This window comes from Lichtheimia ornata, assembly GCF_029851405.1.
Source record: "Lichtheimia ornata isolate CBS 291.66 chromosome Unknown scaffold00091, whole genome shotgun sequence".
Classification (NCBI taxonomy): domain Eukaryota; kingdom Fungi; phylum Mucoromycota; class Mucoromycetes; order Mucorales; family Lichtheimiaceae; genus Lichtheimia; species Lichtheimia ornata.
The window spans coordinates 25,937-53,539 of record NW_026695411.1 but is presented as its reverse complement, the minus strand read 5'-3'; the positions used below and the strand labels follow the sequence as shown (position 1 = coordinate 53,539).

The 27,603-nt window shown below is 43.3% G+C and overlaps 9 protein-coding genes across 9 annotated transcripts; 5 read left to right on the top strand and 4 right to left on the bottom strand.

The window, feature by feature from the left end:
* Positions 1-3,366: 3,366 nt before the first annotated feature.
* Positions 3,367-4,770, top strand: O0I10_011475 (uncharacterized protein; the record flags this gene model as incomplete). Its single annotated transcript, XM_058491442.1, has 3 exons — positions 3,367-3,402; positions 3,475-4,273; positions 4,337-4,770. 3 exons carry the CDS (start codon positions 3,367-3,369, stop codon positions 4,768-4,770), a joined length of 1,269 nt encoding a protein of 422 aa, XP_058337789.1.
* A 446-nt stretch (positions 4,771-5,216) lies between these two features.
* Positions 5,217-6,941, bottom strand: O0I10_011474 (uncharacterized protein; the record flags this gene model as incomplete). Its single annotated transcript, XM_058491441.1, has 4 exons — positions 5,217-5,636; positions 5,715-5,839; positions 5,903-6,018; positions 6,880-6,941. The coding sequence occupies 4 exons, from the start codon at positions 6,939-6,941 to the stop codon at positions 5,217-5,219; spliced, it is 723 nt and encodes a 240-aa protein (XP_058337788.1).
* A 2,022-nt stretch (positions 6,942-8,963) lies between these two features.
* On the top strand, positions 8,964-10,339 carry O0I10_011473 (uncharacterized protein; the record flags this gene model as incomplete). The annotated part of the gene is made up of 3 exons (XM_058491440.1): positions 8,964-8,996; positions 9,055-9,865; positions 9,918-10,339. 3 exons carry the CDS (start codon positions 8,964-8,966, stop codon positions 10,337-10,339), a joined length of 1,266 nt encoding a protein of 421 aa, XP_058337787.1.
* Positions 10,340-11,628: 1,289 nt separating this feature from the next.
* On the top strand, positions 11,629-12,795 carry O0I10_011472 (uncharacterized protein; the record flags this gene model as incomplete). Its single annotated transcript, XM_058491439.1, has 2 exons — positions 11,629-12,292; positions 12,353-12,795. The coding sequence occupies 2 exons, from the start codon at positions 11,629-11,631 to the stop codon at positions 12,793-12,795; spliced, it is 1,107 nt and encodes a 368-aa protein (XP_058337786.1).
* A 7,231-nt stretch (positions 12,796-20,026) lies between these two features.
* On the bottom strand, positions 20,027-20,453 carry O0I10_011471 (uncharacterized protein; the record flags this gene model as incomplete). The annotated part of the gene is made up of 3 exons (XM_058491438.1): positions 20,027-20,070; positions 20,142-20,249; positions 20,315-20,453. The coding sequence occupies 3 exons, from the start codon at positions 20,451-20,453 to the stop codon at positions 20,027-20,029; spliced, it is 291 nt and encodes a 96-aa protein (XP_058337785.1).
* Positions 20,454-21,219: 766 nt separating this feature from the next.
* Positions 21,220-22,098, top strand: O0I10_011470 (iojap-like ribosome-associated protein; the record flags this gene model as incomplete). Its single annotated transcript, XM_058491437.1, has 2 exons — positions 21,220-21,822; positions 21,883-22,098. The coding sequence occupies 2 exons, from the start codon at positions 21,220-21,222 to the stop codon at positions 22,096-22,098; spliced, it is 819 nt and encodes a 272-aa protein (XP_058337784.1).
* A 70-nt stretch (positions 22,099-22,168) lies between these two features.
* O0I10_011469 (uncharacterized protein) lies at positions 22,169-22,925 on the bottom strand (the record flags this gene model as incomplete). The annotated part of the gene is made up of 4 exons (XM_058491436.1): positions 22,169-22,272; positions 22,340-22,419; positions 22,480-22,699; positions 22,757-22,925. The coding sequence occupies 4 exons, from the start codon at positions 22,923-22,925 to the stop codon at positions 22,169-22,171; spliced, it is 573 nt and encodes a 190-aa protein (XP_058337783.1).
* A 607-nt stretch (positions 22,926-23,532) lies between these two features.
* On the top strand, positions 23,533-26,260 carry O0I10_011468 (uncharacterized protein; the record flags this gene model as incomplete). Its single annotated transcript, XM_058491435.1, has 15 exons — positions 23,533-23,617; positions 23,694-23,835; positions 23,895-23,985; positions 24,048-24,130; positions 24,205-24,222; positions 24,287-24,398; positions 24,470-24,489; positions 24,544-24,662; positions 24,723-24,828; positions 24,898-25,009; positions 25,065-25,176; positions 25,229-25,290; positions 25,348-25,468; positions 25,524-25,816; positions 25,874-26,260. 15 exons carry the CDS (start codon positions 23,533-23,535, stop codon positions 26,258-26,260), a joined length of 1,863 nt encoding a protein of 620 aa, XP_058337782.1.
* Positions 26,261-26,305: 45 nt separating this feature from the next.
* Positions 26,306-27,395, bottom strand: O0I10_011467 (uncharacterized protein; the record flags this gene model as incomplete). The annotated part of the gene is made up of 3 exons (XM_058491434.1): positions 26,306-26,504; positions 26,561-26,649; positions 26,709-27,395. The coding sequence occupies 3 exons, from the start codon at positions 27,393-27,395 to the stop codon at positions 26,306-26,308; spliced, it is 975 nt and encodes a 324-aa protein (XP_058337781.1).
* Positions 27,396-27,603: the final 208 nt, after the last annotated feature.

Genomic DNA, 27,603 nt, shown 5'->3' with positions numbered 1-27,603 from the left:
GCTACAGCTACGTGTAACAACATGTACATACCCAAGACATGTTCCGTTCACTTTGCCGAATAGCCTACAGTAGTATCAACAACATTGAACTTTTTTCGCCCACTTCAGTCCTACATACTACTGCTGGTTGGATTGAATTGAGGGGATGTATGCAGCACATCATCCTACTGTATGTTGTAATTTAACCAAAACGTGGCATGGTATCCGCTTGTACAGCATCCAACGTTTACATACATTTCCATCTTCCATTCCATTCCACACTTAAAGCTATTAATTCGCGACCCTACGCACGTATTTATGTAACAGCTATAATAGCTTTACGAATTCTTGGATGCGAACAGCGATTGTATGTATCGGGGGCAATTGGCTATGGAATGAGAACCCGTTCTTGCATGAAAGCATCGATTGTGCTTGATCACTTGCATCTCAGATGTCATCTACTTTATATGCGAAAAGACCGAGAGAAGGCACATCATGAATCTTTTGAGAAAGGTCGCTATTGCCTATGAACCCCTGGCATACTACAAATCCATTACTTTGGTCTTCAGCAGTGATAAATCCTTTGCCACGGCGTCATTGATATGAGAAAAGAAAATGCAAGGATGTCAAAGAAAAGTAAACCAATTGGATTCCAAGAATTGCATGCGATATACGGACCTAAGCAATCACCAACAGCTTAACATCAACCACAAGGTATCTTGATTAGACAAAGGGGTATGCTCTCTCGATTCGATTCGATGTGATGCGAGGTCTCGAACATTTAGCCATCTCGTTGTATACGTTCATGTACCTTTTGAATAAAAAATATAAATACATGGCCTTGGATCCATACATAACTACCATCATTACCACAAAAATCATCTACTTTCCCATCACTACTACTACTACTACTGGTTGAATGTTCCACCACGTGCATCAAGTTATCCTGGTTGTCTTTTCCTTATCTTTGATCCTCGGTGTTGCCAACGTACAAGCGGAAACCACATGCTGCTGCTCATGTCAACAAACAACGTATACGCCCTTGGGATCCGTCTGCCTCCAAACCCAATACTCTGTCTGTAGTGGCTATGGCCTGGACACGGGTGACTCATCAGCATGCTATCAGGGTGAATGGCAATGCAAATCGTCCACAGACCAGTGCAAGTGCTAGATACCCATCCCTTTATTCAAGCTAAACACTTGCTCTTTTTGTTTTACGCGAATTTGGCACATAAATCAGTTGGGTCACTTGTTGGCTACGCTATAATGCAGCTGACTACTGCAATCCAGAGTCTATTATCATTTTCCAATGATGTATGAGATAGGGTTGCAATGATAAAAGAAATGATGGGTGCCATTGTCATTTTCGAGTAACCCTACCATTGGAAGAAATGTTGTGAATGACCATGGTCATCTGATTCAATGCTGTTGGATGCATTTTTTTTGGCATTATGGGGTGGATGTCCCAGTAGGCTTTGTAAAAGTAGGCACCAATTACACATGGGTGAGACAAGCGTGGTGTGCCTGTATTTGGCAGCTTTGTCTTGATTCATCCGCATCATCCCTTTACATCGCCTTTTAAGTATACGCTATATGCTTTAAAAGAGGACAAGATCTATACGCTGTTGCTCTTTGTATGTAGTACGTGGATTCAGCTGTGGCATTCAATGACAATAAACCCATTTGGATGTCTTTGAAGGATAATTTATTGATAGCTTCACTTGTAGAAAGATGGGCAAATAGCATGTAGCTAAAATGGAATGATGCCGATCTTACAGGAACAATCAAGCAGGCTGGGGGTTAAACTATTGGGGGGGGGAAGATCCATTTGTGTGCATTCTTTCTTTCACGCCTCTCTCTCTCTCACACACACCGCCAGCTCTCGTTCAACTTGACATTGCTACTATCTCTTTGCCATTTACATCTTGTGGTGTCCTTCTCTTTCTTTTATTCAGCAATCGCCGGCCGTCAATGTGTTCAATGAAGGCATTCCTACTCTAAAGCCTCTGCAATTCAACTGCCTACGATCGTAAAGTCGTCTGACAAGATACAACAAAAGTCAAACAGGAGCTATAGTTCTATCGTCGATAAGGGTGTGCCGTGCAGCAGCAGTGATTATCACGTGAGCAAGTGCCAGCATACACAACTACTGGTCCTGTAAAGCTTGATCCCATGGTGTGGCAAGAAGTCTTATAAGCCATGGTAAGAAGAGGGTGGATTTGTGCATTAAAGTGTCAAGCCATGCCTAACGTATGTAACACTGATTAGGTGTTCAGAGGATGTGGGATGATGAAGCATTTATTTGACAATCGACATTGGCATTGGATCAACGAGATGATAAGGATGTTGCGCTGGAGATATTTACTATGATACCGGTGTTCGTTCACAAGGCTGAGAATGTGTGATTTGGACCAAGTCGAGGATACGATGGATTGCTATGTTGCAAGCTTGTATGTGATATTGGTGACGAGATCCGACTAATGACTCTGCATACGATGCTGCAAGTTCGCGTCATCGCTCTCAACATGGATTCAACGCCAAATGATACCATATCAGCTATTGTCCAAGAGGATCACTCTCAAGTACACACCTCCTCATCAACATGGCTCATCAATGACGGCGGAACCCTCAACATCATATGGATTACTGACATCCCTGCCTTGTTACTCATCCATCCAGTGAACTCTTGGTAGCCAGCAACCTGGTAGATTAGATGAAATGTACAATTTGTCATTGAATATTATAAAGAAGCAATCATCCAGGAAACGTTTTGTGAATCAAAAGAATGCAGGAACATAGGGTTGTGGGTAGATGGATGGAAAGGGGTAGGATGGGTATGACAACGAGGAAGGTGGGATTATTTTACCAGCGTGATGAGAAAAGTAAGAGCATCACGCGTCACGTGAAACGGTTCAAGGATCTTGATTCAAACATTGTGATGGATTGCTGAGGGAATGGGGGTTCAATATCATATTTGCAAAGCATCCTTTTCGGCGCATGACGGGTTTTAGACTAGCTCACCGCATGAATTTCCTTTGTAGACATGTAGCACAGGGTTACGCAACATGATTCTATCTCGGAAGGCACGTCTCCACCTCCCTAACATCATCATCACGCACGCTTTTATGATATTTCCCACCCTGTCTTCCATCCTTGCCTTGTCGTTTATTAGATTATTGATACGTATTGTACCGCTATATAAAAAAAAAGTCGTCAAAACGCAATAATGCAATGTATGTTAGCGTTCAAAATGATTTCCGTACTGCACGGCAAATCCGATTGGCGTTTCATTAGGTAACACAAGTATGCATGCATGGACTGATGTACAACAGCTGCAAACATCCTTTTTCGATTTCCCACTCTTTTTTCCTTTCAAGAGTTGACATGATGTCTGATACACCTAACGACAATGAGCCTTGCCAAGTAAACAAGCACATGTAGTAGGATCATCGATGTTCAAGCATAAGCTAAAGAATTACATGTCCATAATATTAGATTCATGTTCCTACAGAGGGCTGGAGCGAGAACCGTAAAAAGCTTTTTCAAAAAAGGATCGAGACGCTCTTGAACCATCCAGAGTTTATGTTGGTCTACGTGCCTAAAGATGAGTCAAAAATGCAGCTTGTAAAGCCTGCCGACAATGCATACCATCGAGATCGTATTATCCAAAGAATCAACGAGAGTAAAGCGGATGCTATACCCACGACTTGGTACACATTATCTCATATCTGGGGCAAAGTGCAATACGATGAACACTGCTGGCATGATCTTGGGGACCATATGAATGATGAACATGGAAAGCCATTGAATTTGTGGGACCGCCCTTACCAACATATGCGCCTTGAGAAGCGACAGCCCTTGATCACACTCTTCAAAAACCATCCTGACAGCTACTGGTGGATCGACAACCTTTGCGTACGCAACGTAGAGGCTTCAACACTCATGGGAAGCATTTTCACATGCTGCTCCCAATGCGTCGCTATGGTCGACTGTAAACCTGCCGTCATATCGCAAATCCATGCGATGAAGGATGTGGATATGGATACCTATGAGAATATGCCTTTCATGGCATTCCTTGATCAGTACGAGAAGCTGAATAATCTCCTCATCACTTTGACACAATGCGATTGGTGGAAGCGTGTTTGGACATGGCAAGAGATGGTGCTACCCCAAGAAATCAAGTTTATGGCCGAAACGACTACGCAAGTATCCGAGGATAGCATGCTCCATGTGGATGATCTCTATCGCCTTGAGGCAATGCTAGGAAGAATGCTCTTTGTTTTTATGAAGAATGGTATGTAAAGCAAACATGGAGTTTGTTTTTCAAATCGTGTTTTACTAATGCAGCATCATGCAGGATCACGACCACTACACGCACCAACCACTGCCTTCAAGGAATTGAGATATTCTCGAACGTTTGATAAGCATCGTGTTATGGAGCAGATGGATTCAAGGCTGCTTGTTTCCTTGATTGATGTGTTTGGCCGATCTTCCAGGGAATCCTTGTATGCAATCGACTATATATATGGTGTGCTCGGCGTACTCCCTCTTGATATTCCAAGGACGGATGAGCACATCCACGATCCTAACGTGGTTTGGAATTGTTTCTTATCCAAGCTGGATGAATTCTTGTTAGAGTTCACGCGTTCGCAATTCACAAACAACATTGAACAGAATCAAGTTCGGCTTATCACAATTACTGAGGAAGCACGTAGAACCGATTTGGCGGCTGCTCGAAACTTGGCTGATGTATATCGCAATCTCCTCGCTGTATACGACTGTGTATCATAGGTGTCAACATGATAAGGAGTAAGACTTTTATTCGTAGAATCACAAATTCGACTACAATAGCAATGATGGGTCAAAGGAGATAAAGGTATTAAGCATGTAAATGTTCATTCTCTTTATTCATGGGGGCTTGGAGGAGTGAACTATCGTATCGTGATATGGGCTCTGGATATGTATATACGTACAGGCTTTTCCTTTCACATGTATGTTGGTAAAAACAATGAGCTCTTCCCACTCGACCACATTATCACATACCGCATTCCAGCAGATAATGGCTTGAATTGGTGATCAATCATAAAGTGGCCATGAACGAAGAAAATGTCTTCTTGTTGATGATAGTGCAGTGGGTCGTGTTTTCTATCGCCAGAGCGCTTTGGTTTTTTTTTCCCGCCCTTTAGCGTCTCTATTAAAACAATAATGAGTATGGCTTTGGATTATCCTAAAGAGGATCAATGCATACCGATCAACTCATGTATGGAGCTCGTTTGATCCGTGGGACAGACTCCAAGGACTATAAACCAACATTTGCTTAGTTGAAGTGGAACAAAGAGACACATACGAGCATAACATATACCTTGGATATTGTGGCCGCCGGTGTTGACAAAAGCGACACCATCGTATACAAAGATGTCGTGGGTTGTTGGTGGCGTTTGATCCAAGCTTGTTGCAACATCCTTTGCAAATTGTGCTACCTGCACAGCCGACCACTCGCCATCCATCTTGCAAACGGAAAAATCGAGTTTGTCTTCACCCGCCACTTTTCGGTTGGCACCCACCATTTGCTGCAAAGCAGCCAAGTGCTGCGATACCTCAGTGCCGCCAACTGAGATTGTTACGTAGTTTTTGGGTGATGGTCCAAAAACTACAAGCTACCAAAGAAAAAGTCTGTTTAGAAGCTGATAGTCAAATACATAACCACTTTTTGCCTGTGCCATACGTTACATAACTTTGATCAAATGATCACCCTTCTTTTGAACCGGTCCATCGATCTCCAAGACCTTGCCGTCGACCAGCTCGATCGTGGCGCCTGTAGCGAGGCCTTCAAGCTTCCTCATGATGTCGCTATCAGGACCTAACAAACATGCAAGTCAAAACTCATAAGGCCAGTGCTAGTATTCTTGCTCAAGTAACGTACCAAACACCTCCATAAGATTGCCCATCTCTTTCTTCCACGCGATAATCTTCTTGCAGTGAGCACCGCTCAAAGAAGCCCACTTGTTGGGCGTCATCATTGCCCAATGCCACCTTCTTCTTGATTGTCATCACCCCCTTCAATGCCACTGTTTCTTGCATAATCGTGATATGGCGATATAAGCAATCAAAGAGATATAATGGATGCAGGAAAGAAAATGGGTGGAGCACAATGATGGGCAACAACATCCTTTCTTATATGATCCGTGGGCGTGTGAAAAGCAGTGTATTGCTGTTGGGGAATGCATAAACCGGTAGCTCTCGTTGGGGGATCGTGCATGAGCTGATAAAGTGAGTGGATGAAAATCTGGAAAGTTTACGAGAAGCTGAATAAATGGGTGCATGAAAAAGTTGATGCATTCGTGATGAAATCGGGTTCTTTGCCAGGGTGTCCACTCCCATCATGAAATAGTGACATCAATCTCGTCGAGGAGGCGTGTTGGGTGCTTAATCAAATCCATGTTCCTGATGACCAAAAGGAGAGCTGAACCAAAGCAACGTCCGTATCCATCAAGCATGTACACCAATCCTCGTCTGGCTCATCCATATCAATGAATTCCAACAGGTATAGCTTCCACCATCCACATCCACCATGCAATAGGAATCCTCTCCTCCACCACTCTTCTTGTGATACGAGTGCGTGTTGGTTGCAAACATTGCATCATGTCGACGTTGTATGTCGAATTGCTGATAAATAAAAAGAGCGTGACCATGTACATTTGAAGGCTGACTACATTCTTCTTGATCACCAGTCGCCGAAGGTGAATAAGAACCATCACCCAAACGTCCTTGTTGTCAAATTTCTTGAGAGGCGATTAGCACCACCAAGAAGTAGATGATGATGATGGAAACATGACACGATGCAAATCGATAAGTCCACCTCGCAATGTCGTAATAACGATGCCATTGATTGAATGTGACGAATCTGATGACTGTAAATGCTCAGCAGGCCCTGATAAATCGGTTGCGAACAAGGAAAGCATAGCGGATGCTGTAATAGATATGCTCTGATTCAGCCTTCTCCTATAATCACGTGCACCATCCATCCATCTTCATAACGCCATACAGCTAAAATATAAAACTATCATTAATATCCGTATCACGCCAACTTTGCGTTGATGATTTGTTCCCTTACCTGTACATCACCAAAAGCCTGTCTCATCATTGACGGATATCGAATGAGGACTCTTTCAAGAACAGCGCACCAAAGATCGTTGAATCGCACCTGTAATGTCCGCCCATCCCATAGAAGATAGCATTGCGTGCTGTTTGCTGTTGCTTAGTGTCGCAGCGACTAATGTAAAAGATGATGCTACAACCAACAGTCCTTGTTAATCCTTGGTAACAAAGACACATCCACTCTCGTACTTACAAGGAAGTTCCAGTCTTGGCAATACCATCAGAGACCCATCTAGCCAGTGATCCGCTCTTCTTATCCGCTGAACGTATACACTCTCAATACCATGCCGAATGACGCCATCACCAAAGCAATCGATATATTGGAATGACCACACGTGACACGAAGCTACCAGAACGCTCGACCACAAACTATGATATCGTTGACATCGCATTAACATCAGTATGCATGCACATCAGTGAAAGAACGTCCCACTCACCATAACCAATAAAGATGGATAATGCTTTGCTGCTGCTAGTACCGGGTCCACTGGTGTCGTAGCGTTTTACGTTGATAGATGTTCTCCAAATCAATGCAATTGACTTGTATACATGGCACCTTGTTGGACCGCATATTAATACACTTTGTCTTGTAGATTCAACAATGATATACGTACCATGCTTCGAGATCCATATTTTGTTACTGCTCGTAGGTGTCATCCTCCAACATGTTCAACCTAGAACAAACGCAATGCATCATAGTAATTGAACCATCGCATCCGCTTTCCTTTTCACCATAGCCAAGAGTAAGAATGTAAGGATAAAAAGTGGGGAAGAATACATACGTTGTCAATTGGAACTGTATATGCAAGACAATAGAGAGCTGCACGTGAACGACACCAAGCATGAGCGATAAAACGAGTCTAGTGCTTGAATGCGAGTACTGTACTGTAATGAAGCTCGCGTTAGGGAAAGATCGCCAGTACCTTTGTTGTAAAGCATCGCTGTCGTTGGTTTTGACACGTCAATGGACTACCGATTCGTTTGGAATTCTCACGCAACGATCTTGTGGATTGAAGCAATGGTAGGAGTGAATGCTTTGTATTAAGCAAATAGAGTACAAGCCTTATCTTGCAAACGCGCGAGTGGAGGACAAGAGCCATTTTTTGTTCCTCTGGTCGCCTTCAAATGTGATGCACACACAACCCCGCTTGCTACAGTTACTACTGTGAATGCGCCTTCAGTACCCTGCTTATAGACGTAGACACCACCGTAGCTCACTATTCCAATACCAACATGTCACGTGTTTAAGTAGCACATTCTCATTCTGGTGGAAAGATATGGTTGGCCTACTATGTCTGTACACAGCTTTTCACGTGAGACCTGATAATTGATTTGATTTAAGAAGGGAGCATTCAAATGCTGTAGATGGATCAAGTCTACCCTAGGCAATGACTAGGTATTAAATTAAAGAGCTCCTTTCATTACGAGATGAATTTACTTTTTCGTGTAAGTGTGGCATTCAGATGCATCATCATGTCGTGTTACGCTATAGGATTCCCATCCGGAACGTGTTTCCGTATTCCGATGACTGATTTGCAAGATTCCTTTCCTCTATCTCGTAAGCTTGAGCTGATACCATCTCATTCTTTATCTCGAACTTTATTCCACTTGGCACATTTATTCGTTGTCATGCACTCTTTTCCAATAAAAGAAAATGACATGCGTGCTGGGTATTCATAAAGATTACCATACATCAAGGCATGTCCGGTTGGCGTTTTGCATACGTAACACAAGCACAGGTACTTGTGGTACCACAGCATTAGCTGCAAAATACAGTTTTCGTTTCTCAATTCCCACCTCTTTTCTCTTTGTAGCTGCTTATTATCATGCTCTCTTCTGATACCTATGACTCCAACCAAGTATGCCAAAACGAAACATCCCCAATCCCATATTAACGAATAGTGCATGCATGCATAGATACATGTTAAGGCGAAAGGCTGGGATGATAATCGTAAACGGTTGTTTGAAAAACGAGTCGCTGCACTTTTAAACCATAAGGATTTTGTGGTGCTCCATGTACCCGATGATGATGGGTCAAAGCTGAAGCTTGTAAAGCCTGCCAAGAACGCATACCATCAAGAACGCATGATACAAAAAATCAACGCGTGTGAAAACAATCCTACTACTTGGTATGCGTTATCCCATTACTGGGGCCCTGCCAAAGCCAAGGGAGAGCTTTGGACCGATATCAGTAACCACCTCGATGACGAACATGGGGAGCCAATCAATCCTGAAGGGAATAATCCTATTTGGATGCGATCAGAAAAACGTGGCACGCTACTCACCTTACTACGAGCTTACCCTGACAGCTACTGGTGGATCGATGTCTTGTGTGCACGCACCGATACACCGTTGGACATTATGGGTGACATTTATGCTTGCTGTACTCAATCGATTTCCATGATCGATTGTCCTCCTGGTATCATATCCGAAATCCATACGATGAAGAATTTGGATCCTCATTTTCCACGTGCATCCGACAAAGAAGAAATAGGATTCGATGAGTATTTCTCCCAGTATGAAGAGTTGAATGAGCTCTTTCTTTCGTTGACGCAATGTGAATGGTGGAAGCGTGTTTGGACTTGGCAAGAAATGGTGCTTCCTCAAGACATCCTATTTTTGTCTGAAACAACCACCAACGTCTCTGATGAAAACATGCTTTGTATGGATGACCTTGATCATTATGAAGCGATGCTGGGAAGGATGATTCTTTGCTGTATGCGACATGGTACGTCATGTGATCTTTATATCACGCAAGATGATTCACACATTATCCACAGGCACACGGACACTGCATGCCCCAACCACCGCCTTCAAGGAACTGAAAACTTCCCGAAAATTCAACACCTACCGCGTTTCGGATAAAAAGGAGCTGGCATCACTTATCACGTTATTCGATACATTTGGAGGGTCCACCAGAGTTTGTATGGATCCCTCTGATTATGTTTATGGCGTCCTCGGTGTGCTTCAATTTGAGATCCCAAGGATGGCGAATCCCAAGGAAGTTTGGCATGACTTTTTGTCAGAGCTTGATAACTTTGTCGAGGCTTACGTGTGTAACCAATCCTCAAGTCAAATGGATGTACCACCACCTTCATTGTTCACAATCAATGATCGTGCTCGTCATTTGGATTTGACAACTGTTAAAAACATGAGCGACGTCTACCGTGATTTGCTTATCGAGTATAATTGTACCATATAAGAGACGTGAATAATCATACATTATTTTACTATCAAGTGCGTTGGTATTGGGCGTTAGGACATCTATTCATCATGGGATCTGGTTGAGATTGGATGATGCATGATGGGAATGGTTGCACGTAAAATTCAGCTCTCGTCGTCGCGTTAATGCAGTGCTGTTTCTTCCACACCTTATTCGCTCGACATCGTCCACCACAGCGATCTCTCACTGCCAACATGACTTTACAACTACGCAAGTGGTTCATTCTCCTGATCCTCGACACCTGCTGACAATGACAAGCCAATTCCACGGGGAGTCTTATTGTCGACATTGAGGAGCCTCAAGCTGATTGTCACTCGATATGCACGCACACGTTACTAAGATGGTTGCACGTTGTTACAAGGACTACCGTTGCTCAAGGTAAGAGATGGTAGTAGAATGAAAAAGAAAAGATGGCTAACATGCTTATTGTTGCATAGGCACTTTACGAGACGTATGAATAACCAGAACTGCTATTGGCCTGGGGTCAATCATTGACACGAATGCTTCACGCAAGAAAAGCAATGGGATCACGTTGTGTTGATGCTGTATCATCATGTGATGGGAACGAGAGCTGGATTTATCAATTCAAGAGGATGACTAACGAGGACCATGGATCATGGCAAGGATTGACAACACACATGGATGGATGACAAGGCACAAAACGTAGCTGTGAAGATGAAAAGCCCAATAGCGCAAGAACGAGGACATAGCTCATAGGACGCTGGGAAGCGAAGCACAATAGCAAATGAGGAAATAAAAGAGATCTTCTTTTCAACCATCATCCTATGCCCCTTTGGATTCTTTGTTTTGACATCCCAACACCCAGATTTCCTTATTTGTTAGCGTATGCACTGATCACATGTACCAAGACATCTTATTCCTTCCACCTGTCGTGCAGCTTATAAAGTATGAGAAATGCATCAAAATCTCTGTGCACGAACGCATGCGTCTTTTAGCATTATGCATGTATATAAATACACAAGGAATGAGAATATCCAATACTGTTCCCACCCCTCCCACTCTTACATTTTGACCTCTTTAATATGGTACATGCCGACTCTAGTACCTGTGATCCCTCCCAAGTACGTATGTCAAGCACATGCCACACCATGATGTAACCGTCTGCTAATGACTGGTGTATTAAGATTCACATAAATCATAAAGGTTGGGCAGAAGAACGAAAGCGACGATTCAAAAAGAGACTCTGTAAGCTCTTGGGCCACTCTGAGTTTCTGCTGCTTTATGTATCTCCTGCCGCTAAGACAAAAATGAAGCTTGTAAAGCCTGCCAGCGACTCATACCACCGAAATCGTATCATGCAAAGGATCAACAAAGGGGAACTCACTCCGTCGACATGGTATGCATTATCCCATCTTTGGAACATCTCCAAGACCAATCAACACATGTGGGATGATATTTTCAATTACGTGGAGGATGAAAATGGCCATCCAATGGAACCCGTTCCGATGCGATTGGAAAAGCGAAACACGCTACTCAAGCTACTTGAAGACAAACCTGATAGTTACTGGTGGATCGATGTCTTGTGTGCACGTTCGAATGATTTCCCTTTTGACATTCTCGGCAATGTTTATGCTTGCTGTACACGATGCATTGCCATGATTGACTGTGACCCGGATATCATACCGCAAATGTATTCCATGTGGGATATGGACCCTGATTTCTCAAGTGCCGATAGGTCATTGAATGATTTTCTGGATCAATACGAGCAGCTGAATCATCACATTCTTTTGTTGACGCAATGCATATGGTGGACGCGTGTGTGGATGTGGCAGGAAACGGTGCTACCTCAAGATGTCTTGCTGATGGCTGAAACAGCCAACCAAGTCTCCAATGATCATATGCTGCATGTGGATGATCTCTATCACTTTGAGGCTAAGCTAGGAAGGATGCTTCTTTTCTTTATGGAAAACGGTATGTACTTAAAAAAGACGCAAGCGACAATCTATACTAATGATGATACGTTTATCATAGGGATACGACCCTTACATGCACCAGCACCTTCATTCAAGGAATTGAGAGCAAGCCGAAGGTTCAACATGGATTTGAATTGGATGGATCTTGGATCACTTGTCACGTTATTACAAGTATTTGGACAATCTTGCCGGGAATGTAAGTATGCGGCTCATTATGTGTATGGCGTTCTTGGTGTGTTCCAATTTGATATCCCATCAACAATGACCGATCCCAACCAAGTTTGGCAGTGCTTCTTGCACAAGTTTGAACATTTCATATCCGATCTCATGCGAGCGTCACTCTCGACTACCAAAGAAACGGGGTCAATACCACTTATCACCATCAGTGATCGTGCACGTCAATTTGATTTGTCCACTGCTCAAAATATGGCTGATGTTTACCGCGACCTGTTGGTCGTGTTCGATAGTGTGTATTTACATGAAAGCAATCTTAAAGAATAACTCTTATGGTCGTCAAGGACATTTATAATAAATCAAATGCGTACGTGAACCATCAACTGTTGGCGTGTGTGTGCACATGCAAGGGCATGGATGATGATGACACCCCGCTAGACGTAAAATGCAGCAATGCAAGCCAGGTGAATTTCCTACTCTTTCTTTCATGGCAACAACAACAACAACAACCCTCGCTCAATACATGAACAGCTCCATCCTTACGATGCTATTTGACGTCGTCTAGACAACTACGCCATGGCTACATTACTGCTTCCCATCTCAACCCTTCACCAATGACGACAACAATAACCAATCTTCACCAAGTGGTTTTCTCGCGACATTCGTCACCATATGTTGCCAGCTCAAACAGCATACTTTATCACTTTTCGTCGATGATCCATCATGGTCCCAGGAAGCTCCCTTATACATAACACCTTCACTGTCGCCGGCTGATCACACATACGCTATTCTAAGACGCTTTATTACCCATCAATGCATCAATGTACGTGGACGAGGATATAGTGCTCTACTTTCCGGGTTAAGAATGATGGCTGATATGCTTGTCATCAAGGAGATAATGCCACGTTTATCGGATCACGTGGACGATACGTACGCGCCATCTACAAAATGTGCCTCATATCGATTGGAGCCAGTGGTCCACGTTATCAATCAACCACGACTATTTTTCTTGCATGTTTACGCACATAAAAGCAAGGCTGGTTGCCACCAACGATGGAATCACAACATGCACCATCACCAGTGCTATGGAATGGTAAGTACCAGAGATAGTAACATTTGTGCTCCAATACTCATACCATCATCTCTCACAGTTGATTTGCTGCTTGTTCCCCATCCTCATCTATGCGCGTAAGTAGTGAACCATTTCCAAAGGATGCTAGGATGGTAGACAGTGACACATGTATACCTTGTTCCTCGGCAAGCTGAGAGGAAATGTTGACAACTTTTTTTCTGGATGGCATGAGCTCTGGGTCTAGTGGCGTATCACCGGGGTATATAGGATGTCTTGGGTGACGGCAGAGAAGCAATGATCGAAGGAAAGGCAACAAGAAGGGAATTGGATGACCTTTATTCACGAGACGCTCTGGCTGAAATGCTTTTGTGTATGTAGTCTATTCTTGAACGCTTTTTAAAGGAGGCTAATGGATACAGGACACACGGCGGCAGCAGGATCAAGGGATCTTCATTTTCGCGTGCTGAATAGCCCTGAAGAATGTCAACATCGCAGCTTCGATCAAGTTTCAGGCTGATGTCATTATCTTGCTAGGATGTTGTGACCCGTCCAAGTTTGGTCATACAAGTTACCGATCTACCATATCTAGACTCTTTGATAAAGAAGACTTAACCCTATGTAGATTGGAAGCTAAATAAACTTTGGAATCTAATGCGGCATAAAAGGAGAACCATGTTGTGCTAGTGGGAAATGCTGGGGATACGTCGCATCGATGTTACAAGCATGCTATATGAGCAAGCACTATATAATCATTTTGTCTACTTTGTTGTACGTACCTCCCTAGGATCCTTGTTTGTGTGTTAACTCCAAGCACCTTTCGCTCATAACCATACGCAAGGTGACAAAATCTAGTTTAGTAAACGTAGGGCGATGGTGCATGGCGAAGAGGTACTATGTTATCAACCCGTGGCATGCAGCAGCATTTTAAGTTCTATCAATAAACGGATCCGCCAGTCTTCTCAACTGCCGAGCAAGTAATAGGCTTTGGTAATGACTCGTAACTACATAGTAAAAGACTTTATTTGATGATCTTTCAATGCTAGTAGATGTTTATTTATTGCATCATAGGACCTTTGCTGGTTTACATCCTGGGGATTTCTATTGGTGCCTTGACCACTGAGCCATCGGGAATCTCCTTGAAACATCTGACACCTTGTATAGTCATGGAATGTCCCTTAGTGAACATCTTTGCTCCAAATGATGCCGTGCTATCACTTACCGTGACCAAAATATGAGATTGGCCACCCAACAGAGCATCCGTTGGTAATGCATTTCTTCCCATCCTGTCCAAACTTGTCGCAGTCAATTCCAACAGGCGTATGACACGAGGCATATACACCTAGGAACTCTTTGAGTCATCACAATTTTGGATCAATCGCCTTTTACAACTTACCGGTGGATCCATAGGGGTCTGAAGGAGGACCTCTGTGCTCGAAGGTACAAGGTTCGTTGTTGCATTTGTCCACCGTAAATTTTGGTATCTTCCCTTCACATGTAGCAGGTGTAGTAGCAGCGAACGCTGACCCAACTATGGCTAGCACTCCAAAAACACTGATCAGCTTCATAGGAATTGTTGGATGGCTGTGAAAGGAAACGAATGGATGGTTGCTGATCATCATCCTTGTTCTTTATATATTAGATCCAACTCGAAAAAGGAGAGCTATGCAGCCTTAGCGCCATTAGCATGAACAAGAGCATTGCTGCTACTACCCGATGTATATACATAGAAGCAAAGTATAAACCATTTTGTCTAGCGTCTACATACCTAATCCCAGTGCATCATGAACGTACATATATTTATAGACCTCCCACTTGATCACATCATACACCATCCTATGCTACAGCACATAATCAGATTACTAGTAAGAAAATGCTACATGGCAGAATCCAGGAGTACTCCCCTGCATTGCCAGAAACTTTCATTAAGGTCTTCGGTAACGAGATCATTCAGGGGCCTATTTTATTTCTATAAAGGATTCTACTATTCTACTACACTTGAAAATGGTCTTACAGGAAAGCCAAGCGCGTCTCAAAAGCACTACTAGTTCCATCTTTGGGTCAGCTCCGCGACTTGAGAAACACCTTTCTTCTTGTGCCTCTCCACCGCACTTGGCAATGACAGCTCCCCATTCAAAGCCTAATGTTACAACTACCCCTGTCCCAGCGACGTTAAATGGTGTCTCATTCAGTTCAACGCGTATGGTTTCGTCGACAAGTCGATCGCCATTTGGGTCTTGGATTCCATTGACAACGGCACTACTTTCACACCAAATCCTTTGTCTTGCTCACGTGAGTCTGGTGCTATTTTGAAAGGTGAATACAATGATACATGGGTACAATGAAGTACTGAAGGACTATTAGCAGCAAAACTAAAGGGATACTCTCTGCTATTACTGCTTTTTGTTGCAAATTGCCTTGGGTGCTCAAAGCGACATTTACTGCCATCATCCATAACGCGTCGTCAAGGCTACTGGTGTTCGACCCGCATAGATGCACCTGAAAGAGGAAAAGGATAAAGCAAAGGACATGAGCAGTAAGTGGGATGTTGGATGTGGTATGTCATTTTTCAATATCAATGTTCTTTGACCAAACTGTATTTGCTTTAGCCTCTATTTCATGATATCGAATTGGGAACAACTCAACAACAGGCTGAGGCTTACAGCACCGATGCAGGATCTTTTTGGGCGATGCTCTTTTTCCAGTGTAATATTACAGCTTTCTCTTACGATCACGAGGTATGTGCTACCATTATAGGATTGGTAACAGTGACTCTGACTCTGGCACAGTCTCAAGTATCATTGCATCAAGCCATATAATGCTCTTCTATGGAGGTTTGCGGTTCCTGAAACGTTTTTGTTCCAAAGGAAAAGAGATGGCCATTGCAAGGACAAAGTTACTGAATGGAGGAAGGAGATTTGCGTATTGGGGATACCAGTATCCATGATGGATGTCAACATTTCAACTTTGAACAAGTAGCCATTATTTCGTTGATGAGCATTTGAAGGATGTTGTTGTGGCCTACCCAAATTTGGCTATGCAAGTTGCGGATCTATTATATCATACCTAGTTGACTCTTTGATAAAGAAGATTTAATCCTACTTTGGAGGGTAGCTTGAATAAACTTTGGAATCTAAAGCGGCATATCATAAAAAGACCATACAGTTCTATTAGCAGGGGGGTGGTGCAACGATGCTATTACTTCCATACTACATTATGCACAAGAAGTATCTATCTTTCTTTACGTCTCAAGAACATTTCCAAATTACAGGACACCTATAGTATGCATCTTTCGCTCAAAGACATGCACAATGTGGTTCATGGAATATAGTTAGCTTAGTATGAGGAGTAGCGAGATGCAGCATGGTGGAGGTCTTTGTTTTCAGCTGGCTGCATGCAGCGTCGCTAATTAAAGGTTTCGGGTTAACGCATCTTTAACGAAACCATCTTCCATATCGAGGGTTGATTACGTTCAAGAAACCTCACATAAAAGAGACGATGTCGTTGTTGGCAATTTGACCTGCCATTTTGGGGGAGTGCATTTCCGCAAAGAGCATCATGAACCACGTGATGTCAATAAGCGGGTGTCTCAGCCCTGAGCTGTCAAGCAAGTAACCTGCCTGGGCGGTCAGCTTTAATGTATATGCTCATAGTGATTGACACCTTTTATGTATTTGTTTGTTTTCCGATGCTGGTCATATGTACTAAACGTATCTTCATTATACTGTATCATACGTCTCTGGCTGTTTTATACAGTCATTTTTGCTGATGGCTGGAGCTTTAATTCTTTGGGGACGGTGTTGACACACTGCATACCTGGCAAAATTATGGAACGGCCTTCAGTAAACTTCTTACATGTGCTACGTGATACTCACCCCATCCACTCAACTCTGAAGCGGTATTCAGAAGTGAGCATCCATTGACAAGACAATTCTTCACACTAACGCTGGTGCAATCAACTCCATCAGGCTTGTGGCAAGAAACAAGTGCACCTACGTTCTTTTTGAGTAATCAAACTCTTGGATGGAATACCTTTTACAACTTACTTGCGGCTGATTTCTCACCAGAATAGCTTCTCTTCTCAAAGGTGCAAGGTTGGTTGTTGCATTTGTCCACTGTAAATTTGGGCAACTTTCCTTCACATGTGCCAGGCGCAGTAGTGGCAGCAAGCGTCGACGCTACCATGGTCAGTACTTCAAAAACACTGATCAGCTTCATAAGAATTGTAAGATGGCGGTGGAAGGGAACTAATGGATGGCTCTTGTTGATCATCCTTATCCTTTAAATATTAGAAGTTGCATGAAAAGGAGAGCAAACAACATATGCAGGATGAAGAACATTGGCGCTACGCATATCGTCTACTGTTACTGCTGCATAGGTGTCAATATTAAACAAGTATAATCCATCTTGTTTAGAAGCTTGCCAAATCCTAGCAGTACATTAGGCGTGAATAATATACGTAGTAGATCCCTCGCTCTACTACAACATACACTGTATACAGCCTGCTATGTACGACTTAGGGTGATGCTGCATACCATTGCGTTATTTACTGCATGCGTCATGTTGGAATAAAGTTTCCGAATGGAAGGACACATTCATAACGATATGTATTATGTACCTGCAGGAGCTGCTCAGTTCCAGGGGACTATTTTGCATGTCATTTATATTGATTCACGCCTTTATCTATCCTTGAACCATGTATCTAAAGGCTAAATTCCACCGTTATATGTGTCCATGCATCACTGCTTTATATTGTGTGCGCGTCTCATGAAGCACTGGGAGAGTTTTCGATAAGGGTCAGCTCCGCGACTTGGAATAGCGCCGCTCTTCTTATGCCGCTCCACCATTACTTGGCAACGACAGCTCCCCATTCATAGCCTAATGTTACAGCAGATCTTGTCCCAGCAACGTTGAATGGTGTCTCATTGAGTTCAAGGCGTATGGTGTTCGCCGACCTGTCGATCCCCGATTGGTCTTCGATTCCATTCACAACGACCCTGTTTCCAACCAAATTTTTTGTCTTGCTCACGCGAGTGTGGTGCTTCTTTGGAAGGTGAATACAATGATACATGGATACAATGAAGTACTCAACCATCATTTGCAGTAGGAACAACAACAACAAAGCAAGCACGATGCTCTTTGTTCCTTTGGATTCTTGTTGGAGATAGCCGTTGTCGTCGTCTTGGTGCTCAAAGCAACATTTACTGCCATCATCCACCACGCGTCGTCATGGCAACTGTGGGATTCACCCTGTTCGATCAGCTTGGATGTATCATGGAAGATGCAAAGGATACAGCAATGCGTACAAGAAGCACGTGGTATGTTGGATGGGGATATGTCATTTTTCAGCATCACAGTTCTCTGATGTATTTACTTTAGCCTCTATTTGACCATCGACATCATCTCGAAGGCATTATTGGGTATATCAACCAGCTGGTTGTTGGAGCTGTCATGGAGGAATCAGGATCCTACATCTGTGGGAGGTGTTCTTTAACCAATGTAAGATAACAGCCATACCTTGCTATTGCCCAACACTTTGCTCACGTGCTACCATTATAGGATTGGCAACATTATTTCTGAAATTGGCGCAGTCTCGAGTATCGTCGAATGAGCGATTGTTGAAACATTACCAAGGTGAAAGAGGTTGCCATGGAGACAGAAATGACCATTGCAAGGTCAACAAACAAGCTTCTGCTCCTTGTCTTGGTGGATGGTGTACGCCTTACCCAATGTCACTGGATGGCGAAGGTTTTGCGTGCTGGAGATACCAGTATCCATGATGGATGACAAGATTCTATCTTGTTCAAGCAGCAGATGGAAGCCATTATTTCGGCGATGAGCTTTTGAAGGAGGATGTTATGACCTGCCGAGATTTGGCTATGTATCCAATGCCGATCTATGTATTATAACTAGGTTTTTTGATAACCCCCACCAGTAATCCTACATAGTATAGAAGACAAATAAACTTTGGAATCTAAAGTGCAACATAAAAAAGATACTACGTACTACAAGCGGGATTGGTACAGCGATGTTGTTACTGCCAGCCTAGTATTGTATGATTAACAAGTTTGCTTACATATCTTTCTTGATCTTTTAAGAATATTTCTACATGTAAACCTCAATCCCAGGACACAAATGCATCTCTCACTCAGAAACATAAGCAATTTGTTTTATAAAACATAGCCAAGGTGACCATTTAGGGAGAAGATGTTTGTTTTCAGCAGCACATGATCGGAGCTTTCGAGTTAATGCGTCCCCTCATGTTATGTTCCACCGGGCGCTGATCATGTTCAAGGATGGGATGCCACCAAATGGTGGCATCCACCTACGCAGGATGCATTTCATGCAGCTAACGGTGGTTATCAGCTTTGGTACGTGTACGATGATGACCTTTGTGACCAATCACGTATGTAGTAAAAGATTTTATGTATTTAGTGATCCTCCAATGTTTCAATCACATGTAGAAATATTGCTGTTTTGTACGAGCTTCTATTCTGGCATCTCTGGGACTTTGTTGACACATTTCTTGAAAGCTTTTATGTAATAATGGAAGAATATCCTTTAGTAATCATCTTCATATACGTATTGCCGTGGTACTACTTACCATTCTTCCACATCAGAAAAGAGCATTGATTGGAAGCGCATTCGTCAAGGTCCGTAAACTTGCTGCAGTCAACGCCATCAGGAGGTGCGACACAAGAGGTATACACAGCTAAAACATACGAACACTTTGAGTGTTCGTGCTCTTAGATGATGTGCCCTTTGTATATAACTTACAGGTTTCTCCATCCACACTCGTAGAAGGACCTCTCTCCTCATAGGCACAAGGTTGGTTGCTGCACTGGTCCACTATCTGGAACCCCGTCTCTCCACATTGGTTTAGTTGCTGAGGTTCAGTGGACGCCGACGCAAGCATGGCTAACACTCCAAAAACAATAAAAAACTTCATGGGAATAGTTAGATGGTGGTGGAAGGAAACTAGTGGATGGTTTGTTGGATATCGCCGTGTGCTTTAAATATTAGAAGCAGCATGAAAAGGAGAGGTATGCGGCGCTATGCAAGAGGGATAACAACTAACAACATTGATGCTACATTCATAGCGCGATAATGTCACATGTATCAGAGGCTGACCATTTTCAGGAGGGGGGGGCTTGTTTGCATGCAATCATTTACGCCATTACATACTCTATCCTTGAACAAGCACCTATACGCTGGAGCCCACCTTTACATGTGGTCATGAATCACTGTTTTGTACCTTGTACGCGTCTTAAAAGCACTGTAATGATCCTTTCACTGCTAATCACAGTAGGATATGGTGGTTTTTGTTCACTGAATCATATCTTGTGAACAGTGGCTATATGATTGTAGTTGAAAGAGCAGCTCTTTGTCTTGATTCAATCATTAAGCCTTTCGGGAATCGTTGTGCTCGTGTGCTATGTATGTATCATGAAAAATGCGCTTCGAAAGGGAGAATGATGACTTTTCAAAAAGAGGTAAGCATGCTGGATGCTGTCATAGCATAGGGGGATGTTACATGCTAAATGATACTTGCATCCCAATGTTAAGAGAATGATAGGAGTCAACACGACCCAAGGATTCGGGTCATGGATGACTGTTTGGCAACAAATTTATAGTTGGGCGGGGTCCAAGCGACGACGCGCAGCATTTCTTTTCTTTACACCATGCATACTCGACTCGTCTTACACCGATTGTTGGCACCCCAACCACGCATTCTACTTTGCCAATCACGTTCACGTATCATTCGACCTGCCTTGGTCACTGGATCATGTCGTCCCTTCTCACAATGCTTGACACGATGGGAAAGCGAAAAGCCCATTCGCCCTTCTACGACCACTACGACTTCTGCAACACAAGACAACAACAGCAGTGCTTCCACTTTACAAGAAGACGAAGAAGAAGGTATCGAGCAATTGGATCCAAAGGAATATCCTGAGCTTTATTCACAAGAAGGAGAAGAGGAAATGGTGGATACCGAATGGTTTGTGGATCATAGCGAAGAAGATTTTGTACCCTTGTGGCAACAACGTGCGATGGGAGATCATTTACGAGAACGACAATCGCTTGAACAAATATCCAAGAAGTTGATCGAGACGGGCGACATGTCACCTGATTTACTCAAGCAATTGTTGGAAGAGAACAAGATGGAAAATGTGCGAGTGATGGATGTACGTGGTCGTTGCGATTTTACCGATTATATGATTGTGGCCGAGAGTTCCATGGGCGATCGATTCCTTACGAATGCTGCTGAACTTTTGAGAACAACGGTAGGTGGTGACATAGTGAGTGACAAGGAAGGAATGTGTGTCTCATAGCAACGCATCTAGGTCAATCAAGCCATTCGAAAACACCATGATCAAGGCAAAAAGAAGGACTTACCCACGATTCGTATCGAAGGACGTGATGATCAATCTGGATGGGTGTTGGTGGATTTGGGTCAATGCGTCGTGCATCTCTTTACACCTGAAGTACGTCAGCATTATGATTTGGATGGGTTATGGAATGAAGAAGCAGAAGCAAGCAGCAATCCCGAACAACAATAGGCTTTTGTAAATAGACATATGTATACATGCAAAATGAAACTATGTATTAAAATGATATACGTATATACAATTATTGGGGTGGTGTAATGTATTGCCAGATCTTTTTTGCTATGTAATAGGGGGTGTATCCTTTGCTGACATCAAAGACCTGCACTTTTTGGTTGTCGGGTGACGCTACATGAATGACATGGTTACCATCCCATCCATCGATCCTCCTTCCTCGTATCCCCTCTCTACTTACTCAATTGAAGCTTTTTGAATGATCCATCCTCCTCTGGTAATGTCTTCACGCCCAGTCCTCGATAAATCACCATCAACAAGCTGTATACATACACATTGTCAGCTTTCCCTCTTGATCCATGATAGCCTATCCACTCTTACCTGTAAAAGTCTTTGCTCATGTTATCCAACTCCTTTGCTTCCAAAGCATGTAGTTCTTGCTTGAGCTGATCCACTTCCACCTCCATTGCTTGTCTTCGTTCAATAACAGCACGCGTCTCCTCCTCCAATTTTTCGCGTTCGCGATCCAATGCCTCCAAATCATGCGTCTTTGAAACTTCCTCCAGTTGTTGTTTCAACATATCCAACTCCTGCTGTAATTCTATATGGCTGCATCAGTGGTGTGTGTGTGCCTTGTACATAAAAGCTACTAGCTCACCTTGTTCTATGCGTTGTTCCTCTTCACGTTGTGTCTCAATCTTGGTTTGTAATTGCTGGTAGCTGTCGTTGATCTTGTCGACGGTGTCTTTTATCTGCAGAGATTCAAGTGCCTTTTGAGCTTGTTGGATAGCAGGCATGGGATCGGTCGAGTCCGTAATGCTTGACATGGGGGGCGGCGGGGTGTTGGGTATATGTAAAGTAAGAAGGAGGGAGGAGTAAAAAAGAAAGCGAGCCCACTATTAATTCAGCAAGCACCCAGCTGGCAACCATGAGTGATACCCAAGGAGGAGCTTTTACACCCTTTTTCAATCCTCTCAATAACTCAACAGCCTTAGCTAAATTATGTTTGCTTATGGCATAGGAATGAATAAAAAGGAATTGTATTCCCACTTGTGAATGGTCCCTTTCTCTTATCCAAATGCACTTTAGATTCATCCACAGGATGGTTCTAGATATGACGTAAGAGACTACTTTATTCTTGAAGCGGTATACATGGATCGTTATGGTGGGTGTATGATGGTTGCTTTGACGTAAGGAATGATGTTCTTTTTTAACTCCATAACAACGCTTTGTATGTGTAAAAGAAAAATTCACATGCAAGGGATGCACATGACATGTTTGGAAAGTATCAAGAATCATGCGCGAAGAAGAGTACTAGAAAGGGCGCTGGGAATGAAAAGGGTCAAATGTCGGTTTCTCGTACACACACACCAACCACACCCTTTTCCTTTTCTCTCGTCTACCTACCCTACCTACGCACACACAGACACACCCATGTCGACTAGCAACGGCAAAATTAAGCTCGGCCAATACAACATCATCAAGACCATCGGCACCGGATCTTTTGGCAAAGTCAAACGTAACCCTTGGGGGGATCAGAGAAAGTGGGCGTGGGCGTGTGAATGGGCTCTTGGGCTGACATTTTTATGCAACAGTGGCGGTCCATGCCATTACCGGGCAAAAGGTAGCACTCAAGTTCATCAACAAGAAAAAGATCGCCAGCATGGACTTGGGAGGACGAGTGAAACGAGAGATCCAATATCTTAAACTGTTACGACATCCTCATATCATCAAGTTGTAAGCAACTCTGTTTATCCGGTATGGTTCCTCTATTCACACGTGATTCTATATTCCAGATACGAAGTCATTGTCACGCCAACTGACATCATTATGGTCATTGAATATGCTGGTGGTGAACTCTTTAACTACATTGTGGAAAAAGGCCGCGTACGTGTTATCATCATCCACCTTATCATTGCTTTTACATTGACACCCTCCCTTTGATTTAGATGTCAGAAGATGATGCTCGAAGGTTCTTTCAACAAGTCATTTGTGCAGTGGAATATTGTCATCGACACAAGATCGTACACAGGTAAGGGGAGGAGTGCGTGTCCATGGCAAATGAGAAAGGGTATATGTGTTAATCATCTATCCGCCGGCATGCAGAGATCTCAAGCCCGAAAAGTAAGTACATTTATAAAACAAGCAACTTTCTTCCAGAGAATGTTCTTATGTACGCTATTTTTAGCCTACTCTTGGATGCCAACAACAATGTAAAGATTGCCGACTTTGGTTTATCCAACATCATGACCGATGGCGATTTTCTAAAAACAAGCTGTGGAAGTCCCAATTATGCAGCGGTACGTTGTGCGTGTGTGTGTGTGTCTATCCCATCATGGTATGGTATTCATTGTCCTCTTTATTTGTGTAGCCCGAAGTGATTTCTGGCAGGTAAAAATCTATTTACAGGGGGGCATGGTGCATGATTGCTAATGATTCACCTAGGCTTTATGCTGGACCTGAAGTGGATGTTTGGAGCTGTGGTGTTATTCTTTACGTGATGCTGTGTGGACGATTGCCCTTTGATGACGAATACATCCCCACCTTATTCAAGAAGATCAATGGTAAGAAAGAGCCTACGATGGTGATAAAGCGAGGGATCCACTGACTCTTTGTTATACTAGGGGGTATCTATACTATGCCATCCTATCTCAGTCCTGAAACCAAGTATCTGTTAACGTCCATGCTGGTTGTGGATCCTATGAAACGCATCACCATTCAAGAAATCAGGTATGTAATGGGAAGGAGATCAAGGAGAAAAGGAAAATATTCATTGTGTGCGTGTGTTTGTATCTATAGACAAAACCCATGGTTCAACAAGAATCTTCCAGAATACTTGATGCCCCTTCCAGATACAGAAGATGAACTTTGTCGTCCTGTGGATGATGCCATTGCACATGAACTTTCAAAGGTAAGCAAAGATAAGCATTCGTGGGGTTCAGTGGGCTGACATGTTTGTTGTCAAGAAAATGGGCTATCCAGAGGACAAGGTACAAAAAGCGTTACATGCACCAGAAAACAACCACATCAAGGTGGCCTATCAATTGGTAATCGACCACAAAAGGATGCTGAAAGAATGTAAGTAGAACCGGATTTTATTGGACGTACATTTGCTTACGGCTATGTACAGCGGACAGCAACATCCAAAGTTTCTTTGCATCATCACCGCCTCCATGGAACACAAGCTTCAGTGTAAGTATATTGAGAATCGGGAATCGGGATCGATATTGATCTATTGAGGAACAATAGGATCATCAAAGTGAACCACGTGATAACGACTCCATGCATGATTTGTCATCCTCCATCACCGTCCTCAGCTCAAGTCTTCCTAAAAGCGATGGCAGCTTCCCACCACCCTCAACACCCACATGTAAGTTTTATTAGCAATCTTTGGAGAGGATCGAACTAAGTATGATACAAAATAGCACGCGCACGTTCTTCTTCACGAGCATCTGCTACCATGGGAGGGGGACAACCGATTGCGCCTATTGTGGGAACGCCACCTCCTGGTGCCATGGCCCCTGTATCCTCAGCACCCCGTGATACTCCATCACGCCCTTCACAACATCGTCTTTCAGCAACCGCACAACCTCATGGCATGACATCACCGCGACGATCAGGGAAACCACGATCCAAGTGGCATTTTGGTATACGTAGTAAATGTCCTGTATGGGAAGTCATGTTGGAAATTTATCGATCATTACAAAATGTGGGCATGGTAATGTATTGATTACGGCTTTATTGTGATAAAAGGACTCATGGTAGGATACAATAGGAATGGCGTGTCATTGATCCCTATCACATTCGGTGTCGCTATCGGTACAACATACCCAATCTGGTGGTCAAGTTCGATCTTCAATTGTACAAGCTAGGCAACAATAGCTACTTGGTGGATTTTAAAAATGTCAACTCAAGCAAAGACCCGAGTCGTGTGGATGAAACATTGGATAAGGTCAAAGAAGAGGTTGAAAAGATGCATTTGGACAAGCAACAGCCACATCAGGAAGAAGAGGGCGATGAACAGGCACAACTACCTATCTGGATGAGGAAGAATGCAATAGGAGGAGAGGATGATGATGATGATGACCATGGTGGTGACAAGATCCTTAGTGTATACCCGTTCTTGGATGTCTGTAGCAAGCTCATCACTGATATTGTATAAATGAAATGTATATTTTCTTTCCCTCTTTTAAAATGTGTACATAATTTATGCAAGGAATGATAAGCAAGCGTGGGAATCATCAAAGTTGTAATCAGGTCTACAATCACATCTTGACCAAAGATCCGAGTTCGTAGGGCAATACAGTAAACCTCCCAATCCACGATAACCAATATCCTTCCATCGATGAATATCCTGCTTCTTCAAAAACAAGGCGGCGCCCATGGACTGAATAGCGGAATCACTCCTAAACCATTGTGTTGGTATAACCCCCATTCTATTCCTCTTATCGCTGATACTTACCATCTCTCATAAAAGATGCCATTGGCCTTGTCAATGTGATCAAAAAAGGATTGGTACTGCTCGCTCCTAAAGAACGAAAGATCGGCAATCTATATACACCCAATAAGTGATCCTTTCCTTCCATGTCCATCCCTCCATATACACATACCTGGAAGCTACTAGAGAATTCACATTGTGTGTATTGCCCATCCTCTTTGCTAGCTACAAGTGGCCATAGACTATCACGCTGCGAGAGCCGGGACTGGATTTCAGGATGTTGCTCTATATAATCGGTAACCGTTTGGAACAAGGTGGGTGCTGCTTGAGTGGGTTCACGCACCGTGAGCGAAAACGATAACTTTTTCTGATGCTTGTACATGTAATAAAAGGGATCCTTCGTCTCTTCAAAGATGGGACAGGGGTAGTGTGTGCCAGGTTGGAACCGCCAATAATAATCAAGGTCCTTGAGCGCAGGATGCTGGTAGAGGGTGCCTGCGATGAACCTTGCATTGAATCGAAACGTCTTGCTATCTCCCTCATCCACTTGATCTTTCAATTGATGGCGTGCCTTGACGGCTTTTCCAAGCTGAGTGTCAGATCCATAGCCATAAAATTGTTGCTGGCCGTGTAACGTTTCAAAATGGACAGTGCCGGATGTCAATGACGCGACCAGTTCCTTTGCACGCGTACTCAATGGATCCACTGAAAAGATCACAAAAGGATATCCATGCGCATGGTTGAAGCTATCTTCGAGATCACGCACTGTACGTAATAAAGGTCCAAAATCGTCAACACTGTCTCCTTGGATCAACGTAACAAACGCTGCCTTGTACAAGGTCTCTTGTGGGTGGTGCATAGCAACGGCAGGTGCAAATGTCCAGGCATTGTGGTACTGAGGTATGGACGATAAAAAGGGCACAATCGCAGGAATGGTGGTATAGAGTGACGATTGGTACAATGCGTAGAAAAAGGCGATGGAGAGGATGAGGGCGATCAAAAAGAGGCCGTGTTGAACAACAACTCTTCGTCGAGAGAAATAAATAGACCACCACGCTATGATACTG